This window comes from Oncorhynchus mykiss, chromosome 30, assembly GCF_057628025.1.
Source record: "Oncorhynchus mykiss isolate SJ-2025 chromosome 30, ASM5762802v1, whole genome shotgun sequence".
Lineage (NCBI taxonomy): Eukaryota > Metazoa > Chordata > Actinopteri > Salmoniformes > Salmonidae > Oncorhynchus > Oncorhynchus mykiss.
In genome coordinates this window covers 24,860,135-24,886,534 of record NC_143051.1, presented here as the reverse complement: position 1 = coordinate 24,886,534, position 26,400 = coordinate 24,860,135, and the positions used below count along the sequence as shown (strand labels likewise).

The 26,400-nt window shown below is 42.6% G+C and overlaps 1 protein-coding gene across 2 annotated transcripts in view; it reads left to right on the top strand.

Annotated features, from left to right (window-relative positions):
- The window catches only part of LOC110488159 (ubiquitin-conjugating enzyme E2 E2), an 81,619-nt gene that overhangs the window by 978 nt on the left and 54,241 nt on the right, over window positions 1-26,400 (top strand). For both annotated transcript variants that reach the window (XM_036971431.2, XM_036971430.2), the window contains exons 2-3: window positions 1,242-1,445; window positions 4,443-4,493. In XM_036971431.2, coding sequence (XP_036827326.1) covers window positions 1,249-1,445; window positions 4,443-4,493 — 248 coding nt within the window. In that variant the 5' untranslated portion in view covers window positions 1,242-1,248. The remainder of the gene's footprint in view (window positions 1-1,241; window positions 1,446-4,442; window positions 4,494-26,400) is intronic.

Below are 26,400 nucleotides of genomic sequence, written 5' to 3'. Positions count from 1 at the left end.
GTTCATTTTTAGGCCTCCTCAATTGCGTGGGATGCACGCGATGTGAGGGCTGCTCCCCCAGCAGTAGACCTACTGGCTCAGTTATTGTGACAGCCCCGCGTGACAACAGGGATTATTTACACAACAAAAGAAAAATGTGCTCATCCTTATCTGTTGTTGTATGAATGACTGTGAGACCAATGCAGCACGGGATTCGTTACTTTTCAGCTGTTTTTCTCATCACCGGTCCTTTTCAAAAGGAGAACACTGAAAGTGTTTAAAGAGCCGATGACCTGGGAGAAGAACGATATCCTCATTTGGGGGGTTGCATTGATGGTGTTATGTTATTGTTACATGTATGTGCTTGAAGGTCTTTGATAGCCAAATCTCACAGTATTTCAATTGATCATAAGTATTTAACTTTTCAAATAGATATGATTCATAGAGTAGAATCAATCAAATAGAACAGAAACATAATGTTTCCTAGAAGATCATGCATTGTTATTGTATGCTTAGCCTATTAACAACACTCATCAGTTGCCTCAGGAGAAATCACCAATCACTGCATCAAGAGAAAAATGTGTTAATGCATGTCAATGAATGTTGCCCAACGGATTCTGAGTGTTCATGACCAAAGTGTGTGTGGTGTAGCTGCACTTTGCGTTGATTGAAGATCTGCTGTCTGTCGTCATGCTCTTTCTGGAATGTGATGCTCATTTCAGCAACCATCTGCTCCTTTACAGTAGCCCTACACACACTGCACACACACACACACACACACTGCACACAACCCCCATTTACTCAAACAACTACTTCTCATTCTGTGAATGTTTAAAATGCACAGCTTCACCTTGAAGGCTCATATGGTATGTTGGGAAATTACATTTCCTCAATGCGACCTTGTAGAAGGAGCTTTGATTATAGAGGCTGTAGTGTGAGCTGGTCTGTGGGGACATGGAACCTGCCTGCCTTACTATAATGACCTTTAAAAGACCTGAGACCTAGGAGGGGAACAGTATTTAATTCTGTTGGCTGTGGCTGGCTGGCTGGCCGTCTCTGGTGGTTTGGTTTTTAATACTGTACTTCTAACAGAATAGCCACTGACTGAAAGACAACCACCGAACCAATAGGATTCAAACCTTTGATTGCTATATATTTAGTCAGGCGATAAGACTGCTTTGTAAGGTGTCTAGGGAAACCCCAAACCTTTGACTTATCTGTGTGTTTGTGTGTGTGTGCCCCCGAATGCATGTGTGTCCCAGTGCCAGGATGTCCAGTGAGGTGCAGCCCAGCTCGAGGCCAGAAGACAGTCCCAACACAAGTGGAGGCAGCTGGGACGCGGAGCAGAGAGAGGTGGCCCCTCCGGGTCAGGAGCAGGGTCAGGAGCGAGATCAGACAACGCCCAAGAAGAAAGAGGCCAAGATATCCAGCAAGACCGCTGCCAAGCTCTCCACCAGCGCCAAGAGGTATAGCTGCAATTCTCTCTATTCTATTCTGTCCATGTAGGTTGTGTAAGGAAGTGTCCTTAATGGTCTTATTCAAAAGTACTTCATAAACAGTATAATACGGAGATGATATTGACTCAGATGCACCTTGAAGCAGTGGATTTATTATAACCATCAATGGGTTAGTATGAAATTCAATGGTCTGTGGGACATTAGAGAAAAACAAAGTGTTTGTGTCACAGAGAGAGAGCCCATGGATGCGTGAACATGAACAAGGGAGGCCTGCATGTTCTGTAATTAGTCCATTTCCCCATGGATTCCCTCGTTCATTTTCTCATTTATACCTCCCTCCATCCTCTCTTAACAGCCTGCAGCCTCACCAGGTAAAGTTTGCCACTTCAGGAGAAAATACTGTAGATGAAATTACAGAGCGTACTGTGCATTCAAGCCTAGGAACGACTTACTCCATAACCGTGGTGATTGTATTACAGTTATACAGCCCCTTGCAGAAAGACGTATTTTCCCACTGCACAATGATTTACCCTCAGTCTCCTCTCATCATGAACCAGAGAGTTTATTATCAATACAAGCACACAGAGGAGATGAGGGGATCTGCTGTCGTTTGTTCTGCCATCGCTCACTCGCTCTTTGAGGTGTGGTGCCTACCTGTCAGCACTCCTTCTGTGTGTGTCCGTGTGTGTGTGTGTTTGTGTATGTATGTGTGCACATTCCTCCATGGCGTGACATTTGGAGGGGAACGAGGGAATGAGTTGACAGCGACAGGGATGACAGGTTAAATTAACAAAATGACCACCTTTGGTTCTCTCCCGCTCTGAGCCGTGGTGGTGGCGGTGGTGGTAGGGGTGGTGAGCGGAGGTGTGCCATTTCAACTGATGTTGTGACGCTTCCCTGTCTCCTGATATTGGAAGGCTGCTTGTTGTTGTCCTCCCCCATGGCTGCAGCTGACTATTTGTATAGCTCATCTAGCAGATGTAAATATTGTTTTGAAAGTATATTTTTTAATTGTAATTTTTTTTATATTTATTATTTTTTGTGAATTTTTAAACCATATTTATATGTTCATATGTTTTTTTGGGGGGGGTTTATTATTATTATTTTTTATATCTATTTTATTTATTTTTTAAACATTTTTATCTTTATTTAACTAGGCAAGTCAGTTAATAACAAATTCTTATTTACAATGACATATAGTAACAACAGTTGTTGCGAGCATTGTGCATAGATGATTTAGGGCCAGGGGCCACATGAAACATCTCAGACTAGGATCAGTTTTGCGTTTTAGATCATAATGAATCAAATTGTTATGGACAGGGAGGACCTAATTTACATCATCACCCCTACTCTGAGACGCTTTATACATTCGGAACTAGGCTTATATCTCAAAATCTTTAGGTTTATGATTATTCATGAGAGTAGCAGGGGTTTGAAGCAAAATTATTTTCCAATCGTTTAGTAAACAGAACCATTTTTGTTGTTGTTCTGTTCCACTGTTTCGACCAGGAAAATAAATATCTGAACCAGTTCAAACACCAAAAAAGTAAGTTATGTTTTATATAGTTCCTTTCGGCTCCTTTTTAAACCTCTGAAATCAACATTAAATTACTTCACCAATCAGTGCAGATAGAGCAGCAAGCTATAGTTAGTTGTTTACATGCATTGGACAGACAAGTGTAGAGCGCGAGGTGCGACTGAAATTTTGCGGGTGGGTGGAAAGCGAGAGAGGGTGGAGGAGGAGGCTTGAAGCACTGGGCATCTTGTTATGACATGCATTATCTGAATTAGGCCCACAGAATTATACCTACGGAGGAGCGACTTCTATGAGGAAACTTTGAATGTCTTTGAACTTCCAAGAAAGAGTTGGATTAATGTGGGACCAATTAAAAATCTCTCTCCCTAATTTCTGAATCACGCTTGTAACGTTGGTAGGCTACAGTAGCTTATGCTTCGGAGGGGTAGGTAGCCTATACATGCACACACACTGCTAAAGATTTTCAGCTGGCAGGCAGACACTGGAATACGTTTCTGAGTGACAGAGAGAGTACTTTGCATAGGCACTTCGTTGTGTTTTTTTGTGGCACTGGGGAAAAAAAATCCAGGAATGTAAAAGAACAGTATTAACCTGTTCCCATGCTCTTAAAATAACAGTTCTGTTCCGGAACAGTATAGATCACTTTTGTTCCCAGTTCTCATTCTTTTCTGTTTTTTGGTTTTGTTCCCTGAACCAGTTCCAAACCCTGGAGAGTAGCTTGTTGTCAGGGTTGTCTCAGTGTGAGTGGAATATTGCAGCCTTAATGGACGGTGAAGTCATTGATTGTAAAAAATAAAATAAAAACAGCACCTGGCTGTTAGAATCCTCAGAGCAAATCATTAGCATAGTTATGTAATGAGCAGTGCTGTGTACAACAGTGTAATTTGAACCCTATCTTGATCCCGTCTACTCACTAAACTAAACCTTTATTTAGTCTAGCTGTTAGCTGTGGAAAGGATTCCAACATGTAGGGAGAGAGGAAGGGGGGAGAAAGTAAGAGAGAGGGAAGGATAGAAAGAGGGAGGGGAGAGTAGGGGACGAGAGAGAGAGAGAGAGACTAAATCAGTCAGATTTATTCCACCCTGAGTCATTAAAATCCTCATCTCAATATCAGATTCATAGTTGATTTGTCCAGAAAGCAAATATGACTATTTTACACAGCAAGGCCTGTCTGTAGTCAATGTCAATTTGCACAGGCCCACGAAACAAGATGAGAAATTCAACAGTGCGTCCCTATATTGATATAGCTTGACAGGATGTATTCCTGTATTCAATCACAATGCTAGGAGCTCATTAGGAAATCAATAAGTTATTCAATGTGTAGACAGGATTTTTACAACACACCGGCTAGCTAGTATGTCGCGTGTGTCTGTGTGGGTTTAGCATTACGTAGATATAATCTGTATGTGATGTTTGTGTGTAATGTATATAAAGTGTGTGTGTAATGTGTGTTCCTCCTCATTCCCCAGGATTCAGAAGGAGCTGGCTGAGATAACCTTGGACCCGCCACCTAACTGCAGGTAGGAGCTTGTTCATTGTCTGTTTTATGACTGTCTGTACTTCAGTGTGTGTACAGTGCCTTCGGAACATATTCAGACCCCTTGACTTTTTCCACATTTTGTTAGGTTACAGCCTTATTCTAAAATAGATGAAATAATTTTTTCCCTCATCAATCGACACACAATACCTCACAATGAGAGTCTTTATGTTCCTTTTGGCAAACTCCAAGCAGGCTGTCATGTGCTTTTTACTGAGGAGCGGCTTCTGTCTGGCCACTCTACCATAAAGGCCTGATTGGTGGAATGCTGTAGAGATGGTTGCCCTTCTGGAAGGTTCTCCCATCCCCGCAGAGGAACTCTGGAGCTCTGTCAGAGTGACCATCGGGTTCTTGGTCACCTCCCTGACCAAATTCCCTTCTCCCGTGAATGCTCAGTTTGGCTGGGCGGCCAGCTCTAGGAAGAGTCTTGGTGGTTACAAACTTCTTCCAATTAAGAATGATGGAGGCAACCGTGTTGTTGGCGACCTTCAATGCTGCAGAATTGTTTTGGTACCCTTCGCCAGATCTATGCCTCAACACGATCCTGTCTCCAGAATGCACCTGAGCTCAATTTCAAGTCTCATAGCAAAGGGTCTGAATACTTATGTAAATAAGGTATTTCTGTTTTAAACTTTTAATACATTTGCAAAAATGTATAAAAACCAGCAGGATGAGGGGACGTTGACCCACTTATTCTGGACATGTCCTAAGTTACATGTTTACTGGGCTCTCATTTTTGATTACTTATCTAGAGCCTTTGATAGAGTTCTAGCCCCAGACCCATTGACCGCTCTGTTTGGTACAGTTGATGGGAATAACCACGAAGGGAAAGCTGTCTCTCTTTGTACTCTATTAGCCAAAAGGCTCATATTGCATTTTGGAAACTGGAGACTGTACCTACCTTTGAAATGTGGTTACGGGATTTAGGGAATGTAATACATATGGAAAAGATTCAATACAATACCTCCAATAGAAGTTCAATGTTTTACAAAATATGGCAGCCGATACTGGATAAATGGTCTAGTCCCGCTTCATAACTGGGTTGACGATCTGCTGCTACTCTGTGCTGTACTCCACTCAATATTTATTTTTGGCTTAACTACACTGCTTGTAATGACTATATGCTGTCTTCCTATACATGTACCACCTAATAGGATTTTGTTTTATTTTGTGTATGTGTGAGTTAAGTTTAGTTTTGTCCTCTAAATTGGCCATCCCATTCAACAGTACAATCAATGTCATTGTTAGTATTGCTGTCTTTTTTATTAGATTTTTTTATTGTTTTATTGTAAAATATTTAATTTTTTAAATTTTTATAAAAACCTGTTTTTGCTTTGTCATTATGGGGTATTGTGTGTAGATAGCTGAGGATTTTTATTTATTTAATTCATTTTAGAATAAGGCTGTAACATAACAAAGTTTGGCAAAATTCAAGGGGTCTGAATACTTTCCAAAGGCACTGTATATGTGTGTGTGTGTGTGTGTGTGTGTGTGTGCACGTGTTTGTGCGTAAGCGTGTTAATTGTCTGATCCGCCTGTTTTATGTATCCGTGACACCTGAGGCACTTTGTCAGTCTGTGCTGTGCATGGCGGAGAAGGAATGGGGATTGTGAAGAGCCTGTGCTGTGCTGGCTGAGTCACTCAGATGAATGGTATACAGGTATACATTACTGCAGGGCTGCCTGCATTTACAATGCAGTTTGTCAGTCTGTTGGGCTGACTGTGAAATGAATAGACCTATCAGAGCTATGTGCATGGTGAGTCACAGCAAAAGAAGAAAGAGAAGTGATTGACCTGATTGGCCAGTAAGTTCACTACTGGGATCACTCTAGTTATGTTGCTTGCCGCTACCGCATTTGCTCTGACTCTTGCGATTGGGAAAGGCACTCTTTCACCTTTTCAATGTACAAACACACTAGCTGAGGAGAGAGAGTGAGATAATATGAATTTGTGTGATCTGAAAAAGGTGTGGGTGATTCAGAGAAAATCAACTTCACGACTAAAAACACTCCCGTGGCAGTTCTAAAACCATTTCCGCCGGAGTGATACAGAGAATCTCAATGAAGCATACAATCATATTCACTGACAAAGAGCTAAAGGGAGATGGGGAAAAATAGATTTCAGACATTTGTTTTGAAAATGACATTTGTATGAAAACCTGTTATTTGAAGAATGTCCATTATGAAGCAGTTTCATGGCGAGTGGATTCACTTCAGAGAGAGAGAGAGAGAGAGAGAGAGAGAGAGAGAGAGAGAGAGAGAGAGAGAGAGAGAGAGAGAGAGAGAGAGAGAGAGAGAGAGAGAGAGAGAGAGAGAGAGAGAGAGAGAGAGAGAGAGAGAGAGAGAGAGAGAGAGAGAGAGAGAGAGAGAGAGAGAGAGAGAGAGAGAGAGAGAGAGAGAGAGAGAGAGAGAGAGAGAGAGAGAGAGAGAGAGAGAGAGAGAGAGAGAGAGAGAGAGAGAGAGAGAGAGAGATGAAAGAAGTGAAAGAAGTGAATAATTGGCCATAGTCTGCTGGAGTATCTTTAAGTACAATGTGAGGGAGCTCTGACACACTTGAATCGTAGAACTCTGTATTGAATCCCCTTGGGGTGTTTGGTTCATTCTTACAGAAACTAGCCTAAGCTCCCCTCCAAGTCTTCTATAAACCCATGCGTAGTTTTCTAGTGTTTGGTTTGCAAATGTTGACACAACAATATAACATTTCAACATGTATTTTGTGAGATAAAAGCAATGAGCATGAATAAAAATGTTAATATATGGATGTAATAAACCGTTAGGATCATTTATGGTAGCCTACACAGTACAGTAGAAGTTATGAGGCTAATTTCCTCTTGTTTTGAACTGTATTCCTTTAATAGTGCTACGAGTAGAAAAATCCACCATCTGTTTATCAAATGCTGTGTATGTTCTGCCTGTCCTCACCGACTAATTGACGTGACAACAGTGTTAATAGTCTCTGTAGAGGAGGACGGGGTGGGTGAGAGGCGTCAGATGTGAGGGAGCGGACACTGTAATACACACAGCTCATTAGCTTCTCTTTATTTTTCTCCATCCTTTCTTCTCACGTCTGCAGCGAACCGCTTCTGCTCTTCCTCCTCATTTCAATAAAACCCAACTCCACTCATCATGATCACAGAACACCTCATAAACATTCTCTCACTCTCTCCCTTCCTCTCTGTCTGTTTTTTTATCCCTATTTTAAAGAGAGCAGAGGGAGTCGTGATACTTTCCCCTTGGGAAAATAAAACACGTCTAACTTTCATCGAAACGTGTCTCATTTGAAGAACATATTTCGCAACATGTTGAAAGGAAGCAGGCCAAGCAGACAGGATGTGGAGTATATATTATGGGATGCTAAGGGGATATTTTCTATTTTTTAATCATCTTTGTCACCTGAGCAGAGAGTTAACTCGTTGAATGTGAGAAGTGCTCTGCAAGGCTATGTAAATACCCCCTCAACAGACACATTATATTGCCTCACTGCTCAACACGCCTTTTTACCTCCGTTTGTGTGTGTGTGTGTGTTTTTGTTAATTACCATATCCTTTCATGATGGTCCTGGCAGAGTTTTGATAAGAAACCCCCATTGGCAGAATGAAACAATGTGGATATGTTGGAGGATTGGCCATGCTTTCTTTCTTTCTCTCTTTCTTTCTCTCTTTCTTTCTCTCTCTCTCTCTCTCTCTCTCTCTCTCTCTTCCTCCCACTCTCTGCCACTACTCCCCCCTCTTTCTCTCTATCTCTCCTTCCCTCCCTTCCTCCATAATCCCAGGAACATTGTGTGTTAGCGTGTTGTTCCAGAGTAATCCATTCTAAATGAAGACCAGTAATCATCTCCAGACATCACAGTGATGACTGATGAAGTGATGAAGTGAAATAGAAAGTATTGATGCGTATCGTAACGGGGAACTACAGAAGGAGAAAATATCTAATTCCACACTATGATTATCAGGGCGGTGGTGCTGTGTGATTGACTAATATATGCCTCAATTAGCTTTGCAATGTAATTGACTTGCAGCAGTCTCTCTCCCGGTTTCAGACATACTCCGATATGAACATTCAGATCTGATTATTATCATCTTGTGTATATACTGTAGTTGAAGATGATACAGGAGGCTGGAAATGTCTGGGTTAGCTCTTTCAGAGATAGTCAAAGACTTGACCAAGACCTAAGGCTGGAAACATTGTCAATAATGCACAGGGGAGGGAGGAAGCATACATCACAGTGTGCAGAGTTTATTTAACCCTTTGTGGAGCTTTTTCAGAGACACACAGATTTCAGACGGGGGGGAGGCGAAGACAGACGGGGGAGACGAAGACAGACGGGGGGAGACGAAGACAGACGGGGAGAGGCGATAGTACAGACGGCGGGAGGCGAGGACAGACGTGGGGAGGCGAAGACAGACGGGGGGAGGCGAAGACAGACGGGGGGAGGCGAAGACAGACGGGGGAGGTGAAGACAGACGGGGGGAGGCGAGGACAGACTGGGGGAGGCGAGGACAGACGGGGGGAGGCGAGGACAGACGGGGGGAGGCGAGGACAGACGGGGGGAGGCGAGGACAGACTGGGGGAGGCGAAGACAGACGGGGGAGGCGAGGACAGACGGGGGGGGGGGCGAGGACAGATGGGGGGAGGAGAGGAGGATAGGACAGAGGGAGTAGAGGAGAGAGGAGGGTGAAAAGAACAGAGGGAGGAGAGGAGGGTGGAGGGGACAGAGGGAGGAAGGAGAGGAGAGGAGGGTGGAGATTAGTGAGGAGAGGACAGAGGGAGGAAGGAGAGGAGAGGAGGGTGGAGATTAGTGAGGAGAGGACAGAGGGAGGAGAGAACAAGACAGCGTTTTGATTATCACGGTGGTGGTAGCAGGGGGGTTCTGATTGGTGTGGTGTAGTAGTAATGTGTCACATCCCATGTCTCTGACAATCATCATATATACCAAGCAGTCATTTGAACTGCTCTCATGTGAAAAGTATAAATGTATAAACAGTACACACTCACATATCAACATGATCAAGTCAATATAATAATTTAATATGAAGAGTGTTTACTTGGCAGATAGTGAGTGAGTGATTTCTTCAGGTCAACTCATATGAATTTAGTTTTTACGACTTAACCAACAAACCAGCAGCAAGCCAAACAGGCAATCCCAGAGTCCACAGGGAGACTAAAAGTTCAAGCACTTAGTCGTTTTTAACAAGAGAAGAACATAATTGTAAAAATTACTCTGAGAGAAAGAGAGATGAATTAAACAGTCAATTTGGAAGCATTGGAGTGCAACTGCTATTGTTATGATATGCTTAGCATTCCATGTTCCACATCATTACGCTTTCTCTCAGCTAGGAGGGTAGGATGTTATTACCAGAGAATTCTAATAGAATTCCATCAGAGGGAGTAATATGTCACCAGAAATCCATGAATAAGCAACATGCTTTAAATGTTTTTTTACGAGTTCAAGGGGATGTTTGGAGTCTATAGCCTCTACTTTCGGCTGTAGTAGTCTCTTTTATTTGAATTTGAAGGGGGGGTGAGGGGAGGGGAGAGGAGAGAATATAGTCATAGTCCCATCTGGTCCACAGGAGCTAAGAGAGGCCCAGGAAGATTCCTCCACTTGCTGTGACCTCACACTATGGATCTAATTACCCTCAGCTGGGTGGAGGGCCTTTCTCTTCTTTGCTCTTCTGTTCTCTTTTCACAGACACTCTACATGTCTTTATCTTCTCTCCCACTCTTCACTCCCTCGCTATGCTTCTTCTCACACACTACAGATCCTCATTTCACCATTCTAATTTCCAATTCACCAATCTCCTTACTTGCTTTTTTGTCAGTCTGCTCTGCCGTTAGACACAGCTGATTAAAGGCTCTGACGAAGTGGAGTTATGTGACTGATGTCACCCGTGTTATTGTGAGAGATGCTCATCGTGTCTCTGTGTTGGGTGAGTGATTAGCCCCTCATTAACATGCTGCCTGCAGTATCCTTTGGTAGTCCATGGACACAGACATCATCATCATCATCATTTTATTACCCACAGACTCATGTTTGGCTTATACTGTCTTGTGTAAGTGTGTGTATTGAGGAAAGGAGAACCTGCTGAGGTAGAGAAAGAAGGTAACATAACAGAGCACACTTGTTGATAATAGTCTACATTTATAAATATATATTTTTATTTAACCTTTATTTAAGTAGGCATGTTAGTTAATAAACAAATTAGGCAGTTTTGGGCAGTCTTGATACAACATTTTGAACAGAAATGCATCAGTCTAATACTTTGCACATACACTGCTGCCATCTAGTGGTCAAAATCTAAATTGCACCTAGGCTGGAGTAATACATTATGGCCTTTCCCTTGCATTTCAAATATGATGGTACAAAAAAAAATACAAAAGAACGGTTGGTTTTTTCTTTGTATGATCTTTTACCAGATCTATTGTGTTATATTCTCCTACATTCCTTTCACATTTCCACAAACTTCAAAGAGTTTCCTTTCAAATGGTACCAAGAATATGCATATCCTTGTTTCAGGGCCTGAACTACAGGCAGTTACGTTTGGGTATGTAATTTTAGGCGAAAATTGAAAAAAAGTGGTGAATCCTTACAATGACCGCCTACCAAAAGGCCTCCTGCGGGGACAGGGGCTGGGATTTTTCCTATTTTGTTGCCTTTCAACCTGGAATTAAAATGGACTTTTGAGGGGTTTGTATCATTTGATTTACACAACACTTTGAAGTTGCAAAATATTTTTTTGTGAAATAAACAAGAAATAAGACAAAAAAACAGAAAACTTGAGCGTGCATAACTATTCACCCCCCCCCAAAGTAAATACTTTTAGAGCTACCTTTTGCAGCAATTACAGCTGCAAGTCTCTTTGTGTTTGTCTCTATAAGCTTGGCACATCTAGCCACTGTGATTTTTGCCCATTCTTCAAGGCAAAACTGCTCCAGGTCCTTCAAGTTGGATGGGTTCCGGTGGTGGACAGCAATCTTTAAGTCATACCACAGATTCTCTTTTTTTTCTTTTCTTTTTTTTACCCCTTTTTCTCCCCATTTTGTGGTATCCAATTGTTGTAGTAGCTACTATCTTGTCTCATTGCTACAACTCCCGTATGGGCTCGGGAGAGACGAAGGCTGAATGTCATGCGTCCTCCGATACACAACCCAACCAGCCGTACTGCTTCTTAACACAGCGTGCATCCAACCAGGAAGCCAGCCGCACCAATGTGTCGGAGGCTACCCCGTGCACCTGGCAACCTTGGCTAGCGCGCACTGCGCCCGGCCCGCCACAGGAGTCGCTGGTGCACGATGAGACAAGGACATCCCTACCGACCAAGCCCTCCCTAACCCGGACGACGCTAGGCCAATTGTGCGTCGCCCCACGGACCTCCCGGTCGCGGCCGGTTACGACAGAGCCTGGGCGCGAACCCAGGGACTCTGATGGCACAGCTGGCGCTGCAGTACAGTGCCACCCGGGAGGCCTTACCACAGATTCTCAATTGGATTGAGGTCTGGGCTTTGACAAGGCTATTCCAAGACATTTAAAAATGTTTCCCCTTAAACCACTCAAGTGTCGCTTTAGCAGTATGCTTAGGGTCATTGTCCTGCTGGAAGGTGAACCTCCGTCCCAGTCTCAAAACCCTGGAAGACTGAAACAGGTTTCCCTCAAGAATTTCCCTCTATTTAGCGCCATCCATCATTCCTTCATGCTGGTGAATGGAAAAACATCCTGCCCCCATCATGCTTCACTGTGGGGATGGTGTTCTCATGGTGATGAGAGGTGTTGGGTTTGCGCCAGATGGCTTAAAGTGGTTCTATGGACAGATACTCCAATCTACGCTGTGGAGCTTTGCAGCTCCTTCAGGGTTATCTTTGGTCTCTTTGTTGCCTCTCTGATTAATTCCCTCCTTGCCAGGTCTGTGAGTTATGGTGGGTGGCCCTCTCTTGGCAGGTTTGTTGTGGTGCCATATTCTTTCCATTATTTAATAATGGATTTAATGGTGCTCTGTGGGATGTTCAAAGTTTCAGATATTTTTTTATAACCCAACCCTGATCTGATCTCGTTGGTGTGCAAAGCTGTCATCAAGGCAAATGGTGGCTACTTTGAATAATCTAAAAATCTTTTTAGATTAGTTTAACACTTGTTTGGTTACTACATGAGTGTTATTTCATAGTTTTGATGTCATGACAAGAGAGACACCACAACACTACATAAAGAGAGACCTAAGATAACAACATAGCATGGCAGCAGCACAACATGGTAGCAACACAAAACAAGCTACAAACATTATTGGGCACAGACAGCAGCACAAAGGACAAAGAAGTTAGAGACAACAATACATCACGCAAAGCAGCCACAAATGTCAGTAAATGTGTAGAGCCATAGTTGTCAACTATCTGGCTTCCCCACTGGCTTTAACAGCCAATATCTCAACACAGTGACAAACACACAGCAAGAGGACTAAGGCTGTCCTGGCTGGTTGTCTCTCTCTATATCTGCCTCTGTTGTTGTTACAGCAGTACTCAACTAACCAGTTGTGAGGGGAAATGGACAGAGGCGTGCTGCCTCCTGCCCGAGCAATGCCAGCAACGTCCCTGTACTGTGTACATACCTGCTAATGTTATTGACATGATACATGGCTCCTGGAGGGCAGAGCAAGCTGGAGGGAAGGCAGGGTATGGATGGAGGAAATATATAAAACTGTACCTGTTACATGCTTTCGTAAACAACAGGTGTAGACTAACAGTGAAACGCTTAGTTACGGGTCCTTTCAAACAATGCAGAGAAAGATCAAAGTAAATAAATAGAAGTAGTGACACAAGGAATAAATAAAAGAGTGAATAACAAAAATAACATGGCTATATACAAGCAGTACCAGTACCGAGTCGATGTGATAAAATGGTCAGGTTTGTTTTCTTTGTGGATTGAGGTCAAAACTGACATGTGGTTTAAGCAATAGTGCTCAGAGGTTCTGAATGCACCCAGGCTACTTGTATCCATGTATACCTGTATACCCCACAAGACATGCCACCAGAGGTCTCTTCACGATCCCAGAGTCCAGAACAGACTATGGGAGGCACACAGTACTACATAGAGCCAGGGCTACATGGAACTCTATTCCACATCAGGTAACTGATGCAAGCGGTAGAATCAGAGTTAAAAAACAGATAACAATACACATTATGGAACAGCAGGGACTGTGAAGAGACACACACACATGCACACACACACATACACATGATAAGACACACACTCTACACACACTTACACATGGATTTTGTATTGTAGATATGTGGTAGTAGAGTAGTGGCCTGAGGGAACACACTTAATGTGTTGTGAAAAGTGTTATGAAAGGTCACGTCATGTTGTATATAACTGCCTTAATGTTCCCATTGACATAATAAATACAAATACAACTGCTGCATAATAATAAACCTCACAGTGTTACTCAGTCTTACTGTAGAAATAGACTTCACAGTGTTACTCAGTCATACTGTAGAAATAGACTTCACAGTGTTACTCAGTCTTACTGTAGAAATAGACTTCACAGTGTTACTCAGTCTTACTGTAGAAATAGACTTCACAGTGTTACTCAGTCATACTGTAGAAATAGACTTCACAGTGTTACTCAGTCATACTGTAGAAATAGACTTCACAGTGTTACTCAGTCATACTGTACAAATAGACTTCACAGTGTTACTCAGTCGTACTGTAGAAATAGACTTCACAGTGTTACTCAGTCATACTGTAGAAATAGACTTCACAGTGTTACTCAGTCATACTGTAGAAATAGACTTCACAGTGTTACTCAGTCATACTGTAGAAATAGACTTCACAGTGTTACTCAGTCATACTGTAGAAATAGACTTCACAGTGTTACTCAGTCATACTGTAGAAATAGACTTCACAGTGTTACTCAGTCGTACTGTAGAAATAGACTTCACAGTGTTACTCAGTCATACTGTAGAAATAGACTTCACAGTGTTACTCAGTCATACTGTAGAAATAGACTTCACAGTGTTACTCAGTCATACTGTCGAATAGACTTCACAGTGTTACTCAGTCATACTGTAGAAATAGACTTCACAGTGTTACTCAGTCGTACTGTAGAAATAGACTTCACAGTGTTACTCAGTCATACTGTCGAATAGACTTCACAGTGTTACTCAGTCATACTGTAGAAATAGACTTCACAGTGTTACTCAGTCATACTGTAGAAATAGACTTCACAGTGTTACTCAGTCATACTGTAGAAATAGACTTCACAGTGTTACTCAGTCATACTGTAGAAATAGACTTCACAGTGTTACTCAGTCGTACTGTAGAAATAGACTTCACAGTGTTACTCAGTCATACTGTACAAATAGACTTCACAGTGTTACTCAGTCGTACTGTAGAAATAGACTTCACAGTGTTACTCAGTCATACTGTACAAATAGACTTCACAGTGTTACTCAGTCGTACTGTAGAAATAGACTTCACAGTGTTACTCAGTCATACTGTAGAAATAGACTTCACAGTGTTACTCAGTCATACTGTAGAAATAGACTTCACAGTGTTACTCAGTCATACTGTAGAAATAGACTTCACAGTGTTACTCAGTCATACTGTAGAAATAGACTTAACAGTGTTACTCAGTCGTACTGTAGAAATAGACTTCACAGTGTTACTCAGTCATACTGTACAAATAGACTTCACAGTGTTACTCAGTCGTACTGTAGAAATAGACTTCACAGTGTTACTCAGTCATACTGTACAAATAGACTTCAGTGTTACTCAGTCGTACTGTAGAAATAGACTTCACAGTGTTACTCAGTCATACTGTACAAATAGACTTCAGTGTTACTCAGTCGTACTGTAGAAATAGACTTCACAGTGTTACTCAGTCATACTGTAGAAATAGACTTCAGTGTTACTCAGTCGTACTGTAGAAATAGACTTCACAGTGTTGCTCAGTCATACTGTAGAAATAGACTTCACAGTGTTACTCAGTCATACTGTAGAAATAGACTTCACAGTGTTACTCAGTCATACTGTAGAAATAGACTTCACAGTGTTACTCAGTCATACTGTAGAAATATACTTCAGTGTTACTCAGTCATACTGTAGAAATAGACTTCACAGTGTTACTCAGTCGTACTGTAGAAATAGACTTCACAGTGTTACTCAGTCGTACTGTAGAAATAGACTTCACAGTGTTACTCAGTCATACTGTAGAAATAGACTTCACAGTGTTACTCAGTCATACTGTAGAAATAGACTTCAGTGTTACTCAGTCATACTGTAGAAATAGACTTCAGTGTTACTCAGTCATACTGTAGAAATAGACTTCACAGTGTTACTCAGTCATACTGTAGAAATAGACTTCAGTGTTACTCAGTCATACTGTAGAAATAGACTTCAGTGTTGCTCAGTCGTACTGTAGAAATAGACTTCACAGTGTTGCTCAGTCATACTGTAGAAATAGACTTCAGTGTTACTCAGTCATACTGTAGAAATAGACTTCACAGTGTTACTCACTCATACTGTACAAATAGACTTCACAGTGTTACTCAGTCATACTGTAGAAATAGACTTCAGTGTTGCTCAGTCATACTGTAGAAATAGACTTCACAGTGTTACTCAGTCATACTGTAGAAATAGACTTCACAGTGTTACTCAGTCATACTGTAGAAATAGACTTCTGTGTTGCTCAGTCGTACTGTAGAAATAGACTTCACAGTGTTGCTCAGTCATACTGTAGAAAGACTTCACAGTGTTACTCACTCATACTGTAGAAATAGACTTCAAATCAAATCAAATTTATTTATATAGCCGTCCGTACATCAGCTGATATCTCAAAGTGCTGTACAGAAACCCAGCCTAAAACCCAAAACAGCCAGCAATGCAGGTGTAGAAGCACGGTGGCTAGGAAAAACTCCCTAGAAAGGCCAAAACCTAGGAAGAAACCTAGAGAGGAACCAGGCTATGAGGGGTGGCCAGTCCTCTTCTGGCTGTGCCGGGTGGAGATTATAACAGAACATGGCCAAGATGTTCAAATGTTCATAAATGACCAGCATGGTCGAATAATAATAAGTTAGAACAGTTGAAACTGGAGCAGCAGCACGGCCAGGTGGACTGGGGACAGTAAGGAGTCATCATGTCAGGTAGTCCTGGGGCATGGTCCTAGGGCTCAGGTCCTCCGAGAGAGAGAAAGAAAGAGAGAAGGAGAGAATTAGAGAACGCACACTAAGATTCACACAGGACACCGAATAGGACAGGAGAAGTACTCCAGATATAACAAACTGACCCTAGCCCCCCGACACATAAACTACTGCAGCATAAATACTGGAGGCTGAGACAGGAGGGGTCAGGAGACACTGTGGCCCCATCCGAGGACACCCCCGGACAGGGCCAAACAGGAAGGATATAACCCCACCCACTTTGCCAAAGCACAGCCCCCACACCACTAGAGGGATATCTTCAACCACCAACTTACCATCCTGAGACAAGGCTGAGTATAGCCCACAAAGACCTCCGCCACGGCACAACCCAAGGGGGGGGGGGGGGGGGGGGGGGGGGGGCAACCCAGACAGGATGACCACATCAGTGAATCAACCCACTCAGGTGACGCACCCCCTCCAGGGACGGCATGAGAGAGCCCCAGTAAGCCAGTGACTCAGCCCCTGTAATAGGGTTAGAGGCAGAGAATCCCAGTGGAAAAAGGGGAACCGGCCAGGCAGAGACAGCAAGGGCGGTTCGTTGCTCCAGAGCCTTTCCGTTCACCCTCCCACTCCTGGGCCAGACTACACTCAATCATATGACCCACTGAAGAGATGAGTCTTCAGTAGAGACTTAAAGGTTGAGACCGAGTTTGCGTCTCTGACATGGGTAGGCAGACCGTTCCATAAAAATGGAGCTCTTTAGGAGAAAGCCCTGCCTCCAGCTGTTTGCTTAGAAATTCTAGGGACAATTAGGAGGCCTGCGTCTTGTGACCGTAGCGTACGTGTAGGTATGTACGGCAGGACCAAATCAGAGAGATAGGTAGGAGCAAGCCCATGTAATGCTTTGTAGGTTAGCAGTAAAACCTTGAAATCAGCCTTTTCTTTGACAGGAAGCCAGTGTAGAGAGGCTAGCACTGGAGTAATATGATCAAATTTTTTGGTTCTAGTCAGGATTCTAGCAGCCGTATTTAGCACTAACTGAAGTTTATTTAGTGCTTTATCCGGGTAGCCGGAAAGTAGAGCATTGCAGTAGTCTAACCTAGAAGTGACAAAAGCATGGATACATTTTTCTGCATCATTTTTGGACAGAAAGTTTCTGATTTTTGCAATGTTACGTAGATGGAAAAAAGCTGTCCTTGAAATGGTCTTGATATGTTCTTCAAAAGAGAGATCAGGGTCCAGAGTAACGCCGAGATCCTTCTCAGTTTTATTTGAGACGACTGTACAACAATTAAGATTAATTGTCAGATTCAACAGAAGATCTCGTTGTTTCTTGGGACCTAGAACAAGCATCTCTGTTTTGTCCGAGTTTAAAAGTAGAAAGTTTGCAGCCATCCACTTCCTTATGTCTGAAACACATTCTTCTAGCAAGGGCAATTTTGGGGCTTCACCATGTTTCATTGAAATGTACAGCTGTGTGTCATCCGCATAGCACTGAAAGTCAACATTATGTTTTCGAATAACATCCCCAAGAGGTAAAATATATAGTGAAAACAATAGTGGTCCTAAAACGGAACCTTGAGGAACACCGAAATTTACAGTTGATTTGTCAGAGGACAAACCATTCACAGAGACAAACTGATATCTTTCCGACAGATAAGCTCTAAACCAGGCCAGAACTTGTCCGTGTAGACCAATTTGGGTTTCCAATCTCTCCAAAAGAATGTGGTGATCGATGGTATCAAAAGCAGCACTAAGGTCTAGGAGCACGAGGACAGATGCAGAGCCTCGATCCGATGCCATTAAAATGCCATTTACCACCTTCACAAGTGCCGTCTCAGTGCTATGATGGGGTCTAAAACCAGACTGAAGCATTTCGTATACATTGTTTGTCTTCAGTCATACTGTAGAAATAGACTTCACTGTGTTACTCAGTCATACTGTAGAAATAGACTTCACAGTGTTACTCAGTCATACTGTAGAAATAGACTTCACAGTGTTGCGAAATAGACTTCACAGTGTTACTGAGTTGTACTATAGAAATAGACTTCACAGTGTTACTCAGTCTTACTGTAGAAATAGACTTCACAGTGTTACTCAGTCATACTGTAGAAATAGACTTCACAGTGTTACTCAGTCATACTGTAGAAAGACTTCACAGTGTTACTCACTCATACTGTACAAATAGACTTCACAGCGTTACTCAGTCATACTGTAGAAATAGACTTCACAGTGTTACTCAGTCTTACTGTAGAAATAGACTTCACAGTGTTACTCAGTCATACTGTAGAAATAGACTTCACAGTGTTACTCAGTCATACTGTAGAAAGACTTCACAGTGTTACTCACTCATACTGTACAAATAGACTTCACAGCGTTACTCAGTCATACTGTAGAAATAGACTTCACAGTGTTACTCAGTCATACTGTAGAAATAGACTTCACAGTGTTACTCAGTCATACTGTAGAAATAGACTTCACAGTGTTACTCAGTCATACTGTAGAAATAGACTTCACAGCATTACTCAGTTATGCTGTAGAAATAGACTTCACAGCATTACTCAGTCATACTGTAGACATAGACTTCACAGCATTACTCAGTCATACTGTAGATGTAAGGATCGTGGCTGGTAGAGATGAGAAGCAGGTACAGGGAGTGAACATTTAATAGCGTCGGACATGGAAAAGGACAGGACAGCGTCTGGACAAGAACACATAACGACATTAATGCTGACACAGGGAACAAATGGGGGAGCAGACAGTTATAGACGGGGCAATCAACAAAGGGAAGGAGTCCATGTGAGTCCAATAAGCGCTGCTGTACATAATGATAGTGACAGGTGTGCATAATGAAGGTCTGCCTGGCGCCCTCGAGCGCCAGAGAGGGAGAGCGGGAGCAGGCGTGACAGTAGAAATAGACTTCACAGTGTTACTCAGTCGTACTGTAGAAATAGACTTCAGTGTTGCTCAGTCGTACTGTAGAAATAGACTTCACAGTGTTACTCAGTCGTACTGTAGAAATAGACTTCACAGTGTTACTCAGTCATACTGTAGAAATAGACTTCACAGTGTTACTCAGTCATCATGTAGAAATAGACTTCACAGTGTTGCTCAGTCATACTGTAGAAATAGACTTCACAGTGTTACTCAGTCGTACTGTAGAAATAGACTTCACAGTGTTACTCAGTCATACTGTAGAAAAAGACTTCAGTGTTACTCAGTCATACCGTCGAATAGACTTCACAGTGTTACTCAGTCATACTGTAGAAATAGACTTCACAGTGTTACTCAGTCATACTGTAGAAATAGACTTCACAGTGTTACTTAGTCATACTGTAGAAATAGACTTCACAGTGTTACTCAGTCATACTGTAGAAATAGACTTCAGTGTTACTCAGTCATACCGTCGAATAGACTTCACAGTGTTACTCAGTCATACTGTAGAAATAGACTTCACAGTGTTACTCAGTCATACTGTAGAAATAGACTTCACAGTGTTACTCAGTCATACTGTAGAAATAGACTTCACAGTGTTACTCAGTCGTACTGTAGAAATAGACTTCAGTGTTACTCAGTCATACCATCGAATAGACTTCACAGTGTTACTCAGTCTTACTGTAGAAATAGACTTCACAGTGTTACTCAGTCATACTGTAGAAATAGACTTCACAGTGTTACTCAGTCATACTGTAGAAATAGACTTCACAGTGTTGCTCAGTCATACTGTAGAAATAGACTTCACAGTGTTACTCAGTCGTACTGTAGAAATAGACTTCACAGTGTTACTCAGTCATACTGTAGAAATACACTTCAGTGTTACTCAGTCATACCGTCGAATAGACTTCACAGTGTTACTCAGTCATACTGTAGAAATAGACTTCACAGTGTTACTCAGTCATACTGTAGAAATAGACTTCACAGTGTTACTCAGTCATACTGTAGAAATAGACTTCACAGTGTTACTCAGTCATACTGTAGAAATAGACTTCACAGCATTACTCAGTTATGCTGTAGAAATAGACTTCACAGCATTACTCAGTCATACTGTAGACATAGACTTCACAGCATTACTCAGTCATACTGTAGATGTAAGGATCGTGGCTGGTAGAGATGAGAAGCAGGTACAGGGAGTGAACATTTAATAGCGTCGGACATGGAAAAGGACAGGACAGCGTCTGGACAAGAACACATAACGACATTAATGCTGACACAGGGAACAAATGGGGGAGCAGACAGTTATAGACGGGGCAATCAACAAAGGGAAGGAGTCCAGGTGAGTCCAATAAGCGCTGCTGTACATAATGATAGTGACAGGTGTGCATAATGAAGGTCTGCCTGGCGCCCTCGAGCGCCAGAGAGGGAGAGCGGGAGCAGGCGTGACAGTAGAAATAGACTTCACAGTGTTACTCAGTCGTACTGTAGAAATAGACTTCAGTGTTGCTCAGTCGTACTGTAGAAATAGACTTCACAGTGTTACTCAGTCGTACTGTAGAAATAGACTTCACAGTGTTACTCAGTCATACTGTAGAAATAGACTTCACAGTGTTACTCAGTCATCATGTAGAAATAGACTTCACAGTGTTGCTCAGTCATACTGTAGAAATAGACTTCACAGTGTTACTCAGTCGTACTGTAGAAATAGACTTCACAGTGTTACTCAGTCATACTGTAGAAATAGACTTCAGTGTTACTCAGTCATACCGTCGAATAGACTTCACAGTGTTACTCAGTCATACTGTAGAAATAGACTTCACAGTGTTACTCAGTCATACTGTAGAAATAGACTTCACAGTGTTACTCAGTCATCATGTAGAAATAGACTTCACAGTGTTGCTCAGTCATACTGTAGAAATAGACTTCACAGTGTTACTCAGTCGTACTGTAGAAATAGACTTCACAGTGTTACTCAGTCATACTGTAGAAATACACTTCAGTGTTACTCAGTCATACCTTCGAATAGACTTCACAGTGTTACTCAGTCATACTGTAGAAATAGACTTCACAGTGTTACTCAGTCATACTGTAGAAATAGACTTCACAGTGTTACTCAGTCATACTGTAGAAATAGACTTCACAGCATTACTCAGTTATGCTGTAGATGTAAGGATCGTGGCTGGTAGAGATGAGAAGCAGGTACAGGGAGTGAACATTTAATAGCGTCGGACATGGAAAAGGACAGGACAGCGTCTGGACAAGAACACATAACGACATTAATGCTGACACAGGGAACAAATGGGGGAGCAGACAGTTATAGACGGGGCAATCAACAAAGGGAAGGAGTCCAGGTGAGTCCAATAAGCGCTGCTGTACATAATGATAGTGACAGGTGTGCATAATGAAGGTCTGCCTGGCGCCCTCGAGCGCCAGAGAGGGAGAGCGGGAGCAGGCGTGACAGTAGAAATAGACTTCACAGTGTTACTCAGTCGTACTGTAGAAATAGACTTCAGTGTTGCTCAGTCGTATTGTAGAAATAGACTTCACAGTGTTACTCAGTCGTACTGTAGAAATAGACTTCACAGTGTTACTCAGTCATCATGTAGAAATAGACTTCACAGTGTTGCTCAGTCATACTGTAGAAATAGACTTCACAGTGTTACTCAGTCGTACTGTAGAAATAGACTTCACAGTGTTACTCAGTCATACTGTAGAAATAGACTTCAGTGTTACTCAGTCATACCGTCGAATAGACTTCACAGTGTTACTCAGTCATACTGTAGAAATAGACTTCACAGTGTTACTCAGTCATACTGTAGAAATAGACTTCACAGTGTTACTCAGTCATACTGTAGAAATAGACTTCACAGTGTTACTCAGTCGTACTGTAGAAATAGACTTCACAGTGTTACTCAGTCATACTGTAGAAATAGACTTCACAGTGTTACTCAGTCATCATGTAGAAATAGACTTCACAGTGTTGCTCAGTCATACTGTAGAAATAGACTTCACAGTGTTACTCAGTCATACTGTAGAAATAGACTTCACAGTGTTACCCAGTCGTACTGTAGAAATAGACTTCAGTGTTACTCAGTCATACCGTCGAATAGACTTCACAGTGTTACTCAGTCATACTGTAGAAATAGACTTCACAGTGTTACTCAGTCATACTGTAGAAATAGACTTCACGGTGTTACTCAGTCATACTGTAGAAATAGACTAAACAGCATTCTCCAGATCACCCTGTAATGTGCTCCAGTCAGCAGACATAATGCCAGAGAATCAGTGGAAATGATGATGATGTTCTTATTGCACTACAGTATCTGATCTCTTCCTCCGAGATACTACTGGCTGCTCCAGCCTCTCGTGCTGCTTTGCCCTCTAACATGAAGAAAGACACTCATTTGAATGGAGAGCAATGTTTCAAGGCACTGTAGTTCTGCGTTGCTGAGTGTCCGGACTCCAGACAGAGGTCACTTTCCCACCAGCTGCAGCTGTATTCAACCTATGGGAGACATTCCTACCAGGACACACACACACCAGGGTGGAAAATGCTAGGATCCTCTCTTGTCTCAGGTCTCATTCTCATGAGACCGCCCTCCTCCACACTGTAAATGGCTGTTTCATTGTATCCATGCCTGCCTAGGTTTAGCTTTCCAGCTGACGTGGCTGTGACAGGATTCAATACCCGGGCTGTTGAATTCTTAATGTGCCCTTTATGCAGCTACACTTCCCCTTTAAACCCCAGTAACCCTTAGTGGGCCTATCTCTCCTTTTATCTCTGGGCTGTTTCAGGAGGAGGAGGAGGGGAGGGGGGGGGACAGGTGTAATACTGTTTTAAGAGCAGTGTTAATCAGTGGTGGGTTACTCTTTCTCAAAGTGCTCCTCTCCTTCCTTCAGCCTTTCCTTCTTTCAACCTCTGATTCTTTCTTCCTCCTCTCCTTCCTCATCTCCTTTCTTCCTCCTCTCCTTCTTCCTTCCTCATCACCTTCCTTCCTCATCACCTTCCTTCATCATCTCCTTCTTTCCACCTCTCCTTCTTTCCTCCTTTCCTTCTTTCTACCTTTCCTTCTTTCCTCCTTTCCTTCTTTCCTCCTCTCCTTCGTTCCTCCTTTCCTTCTTTCCACCTCTCCTTCTTTCCTTCTTTCCACCTCTCCATCTTTCCTCCTTTCCTTCTTTCCTCCTCTCCGTCTCCTCCGCTCCTCCGCTTTGTTAATAAAAGTGGTAACACTACTTAAAGCTGACAGGTGTAAATTGTTTTGAAGCATTATGCATTATAAGCATGTACAAGCACATATATTGTCAAATGTTTGTGGCCTGGGTCCTCCAGTCACTGAGAGGCTCAGGTTGTATCTGCTGCTCGTGTGTATTAACTGTAAACAGTGAAAAGTTGTCACCCGGACAAATGGCTTCCAATGCAAACACTGGCAAGGGTGGAATTCTATTACAATTCTGGCAGCGTAGTTCAGCGTAGACACACACATGCCCATGGCCTTGCTCCCCTCACAAAGACAGGATATCAGATTCCTGCCAGGGCTTTGATTTTCATTTCAGGGGGCTCTCCTCCTGCCCTTTCACAGCTGCCACTGAGAGGGAGAACAGGAGAACAGAGGAAACGTGGGGAATCTCTGTGTTCAGGGTCTCCCAACCCCGTCTCCTCAGGGACCAGCAGCCATTTCACATATTTAATCTATTTCAGTGCCAGCATACCTAATTCAACTTGTCAACTAATCATCAAGCCCTGCAATAGCTCAAATAAGTGGAATGGCAAGAGGGTTTGGGAATACAGGACAACTCAATCTAGATGAGAGTGAGAGAAGGTCTTCAAACTCAATCTGGTACAGTTTTGAGAAAGAAAGGGTGTCGAAGAGCGGATGGTCAGGCGTCACAGGACAGAGACTGTGTGTCATTTGCAGGCAGGTATCTCAATAGCACTGTTGTGAAATCAATGCTCTCAGTGCAGTGTAATCAATACAGCCATGATCACTATAGGCAAGAGAGAGATGGTTTATTTATACCATAACAAGTGTAACTGGTGGGATTCTTGCCGCTGACTTCTCGTAAGCCAAGCCATTAGACCAAGAGGATATCCTCAAGCCCAAAGGTCCTTTAAAAACATGTATTTTTTACAGTTGCGAGGTTTTGCCTGTGGAAACTGATTCATGCACACACAGAAGGCGGCTTTGTCCAAAACATCTATGTGAAAATGATATATCCTGCTGCAGCAACAAAAAATACATGAACTGTCTTTGTTAAAGGAAGATATTGGAGTCTACTTTTTGTGCGCATCTCGAAACCTACCCTATTTTTCAGTCACTAGGGAAACCTAATCAAAAGCTAAGCCACCATTTTTGTACGTGTTTATTATGTATTTGTTTATTTATTTGGCTAGAAAGGGACAGTAATCAGAAGCTAAGTCCTTGTTGACTAATTAGTGAGAGGTAACAAGCTCCTCTGGAAATTCTCACAACCACTGAGTCGGCAGGTCTTATGCTGCCATCTCTCGCCCCTCACACACACACACACACACACACACACACACACATTGCTGTGTGTGCAGTGTGGAGATAAGAGATAAAAAAAACACCCTTTCTCCCAGTCCTTCTCCTTGGGATCTGTGAACAACCAGAGGGGCCAGTTCTTGCACATTATTGCTTTGTTTCATGCACTCCTATTTATTTTGTCTTGCCTGGCTGTATCACTCCTTGAGTGTTGCAGTTAAAGCCATTCATTGCTTGTAGCATAAAATTTAAGACAGAGATTTCACTGCTTCCCTTAATTTAATGTTACCTCCCTCGCCCCAAAGTGCTTTGCCTGCTGACTGGACTGCAAGGGATAGCAGTTTTTAGAGGTGAGGAAAGGTTTCTTCTAAGTACACAGAAGGTGTAAACCAGTGGAGGATGGTGGAAGGAGCTATAGGAGGACGGGCTCATTGTAATTGCTGAAATGGAATAAATGGAACCGAGTCAAACCTGGTTTCCATATGTTGGATGTGTTTGATACCGTCCTCCTAAAGCTCCTCCCACCAGCCCCCAATGTAAACTGCAGAGTTACTTGATGTATTGTTGCTGACTGACTGCTACCCTCCTCTTCATCTCTCTGTGAGATAAGGATCTAGTCTCTCCCTCAAAGAAGATTCAATCTTTCGCTCTCAGTTTTTGAAGAAGATGAAAAGACGTTAAGATAAAAGCCATGACAGATACCACCAGGACTGGTCTGATTTGGGACAAAAACAGGAGCAGAAGTTAGCAGGAATCATGACTCTGGCCATGGGCTCACAAGGCTGGCTTTGCTCTCACTGATGTGATGCTGCCAAGGAACACTTCTATGTAGTTTTTACAATGGCTGTTTTTGGAAGTGTGTGTGTGAAATTGAAAAAGATATGGATTGCTATTGAGTCTCCTGGCAGTCTCCTTACAGAACAATGGTAGTTGTGGATCCAACAGAAATAGTTTATAATACTGTACTCTACTTTCACAGGCTGTTTGATTTGATGTACTCCTCAGACCAATGTGTCTGTCTCCACGGTCCTCTCAGCTCTAAACCCTAGTGACCCTGGTCCACCCTGTCTGCCCCTCTCAGCCTATAACTGATCCTCACGCTATATAAATTGGAGGTCAGACACACAGTTCTGCTCCAATTGATCTCTCTTCCTCTCAGACTGCGTGAGTGCGTGTGTGTGCATACTTGCGTGCGTACTTGTGTGTGTTGACACACACTCTTTCTTCTCTCTCTCTCTCCGTCTTCCTCTGACTCCCGCTGTCCTCTCCTCTCTCTGCACTCTGTTTTATGGCTCACTGTTAGTGTTTCAACACCTACACAAGTCAT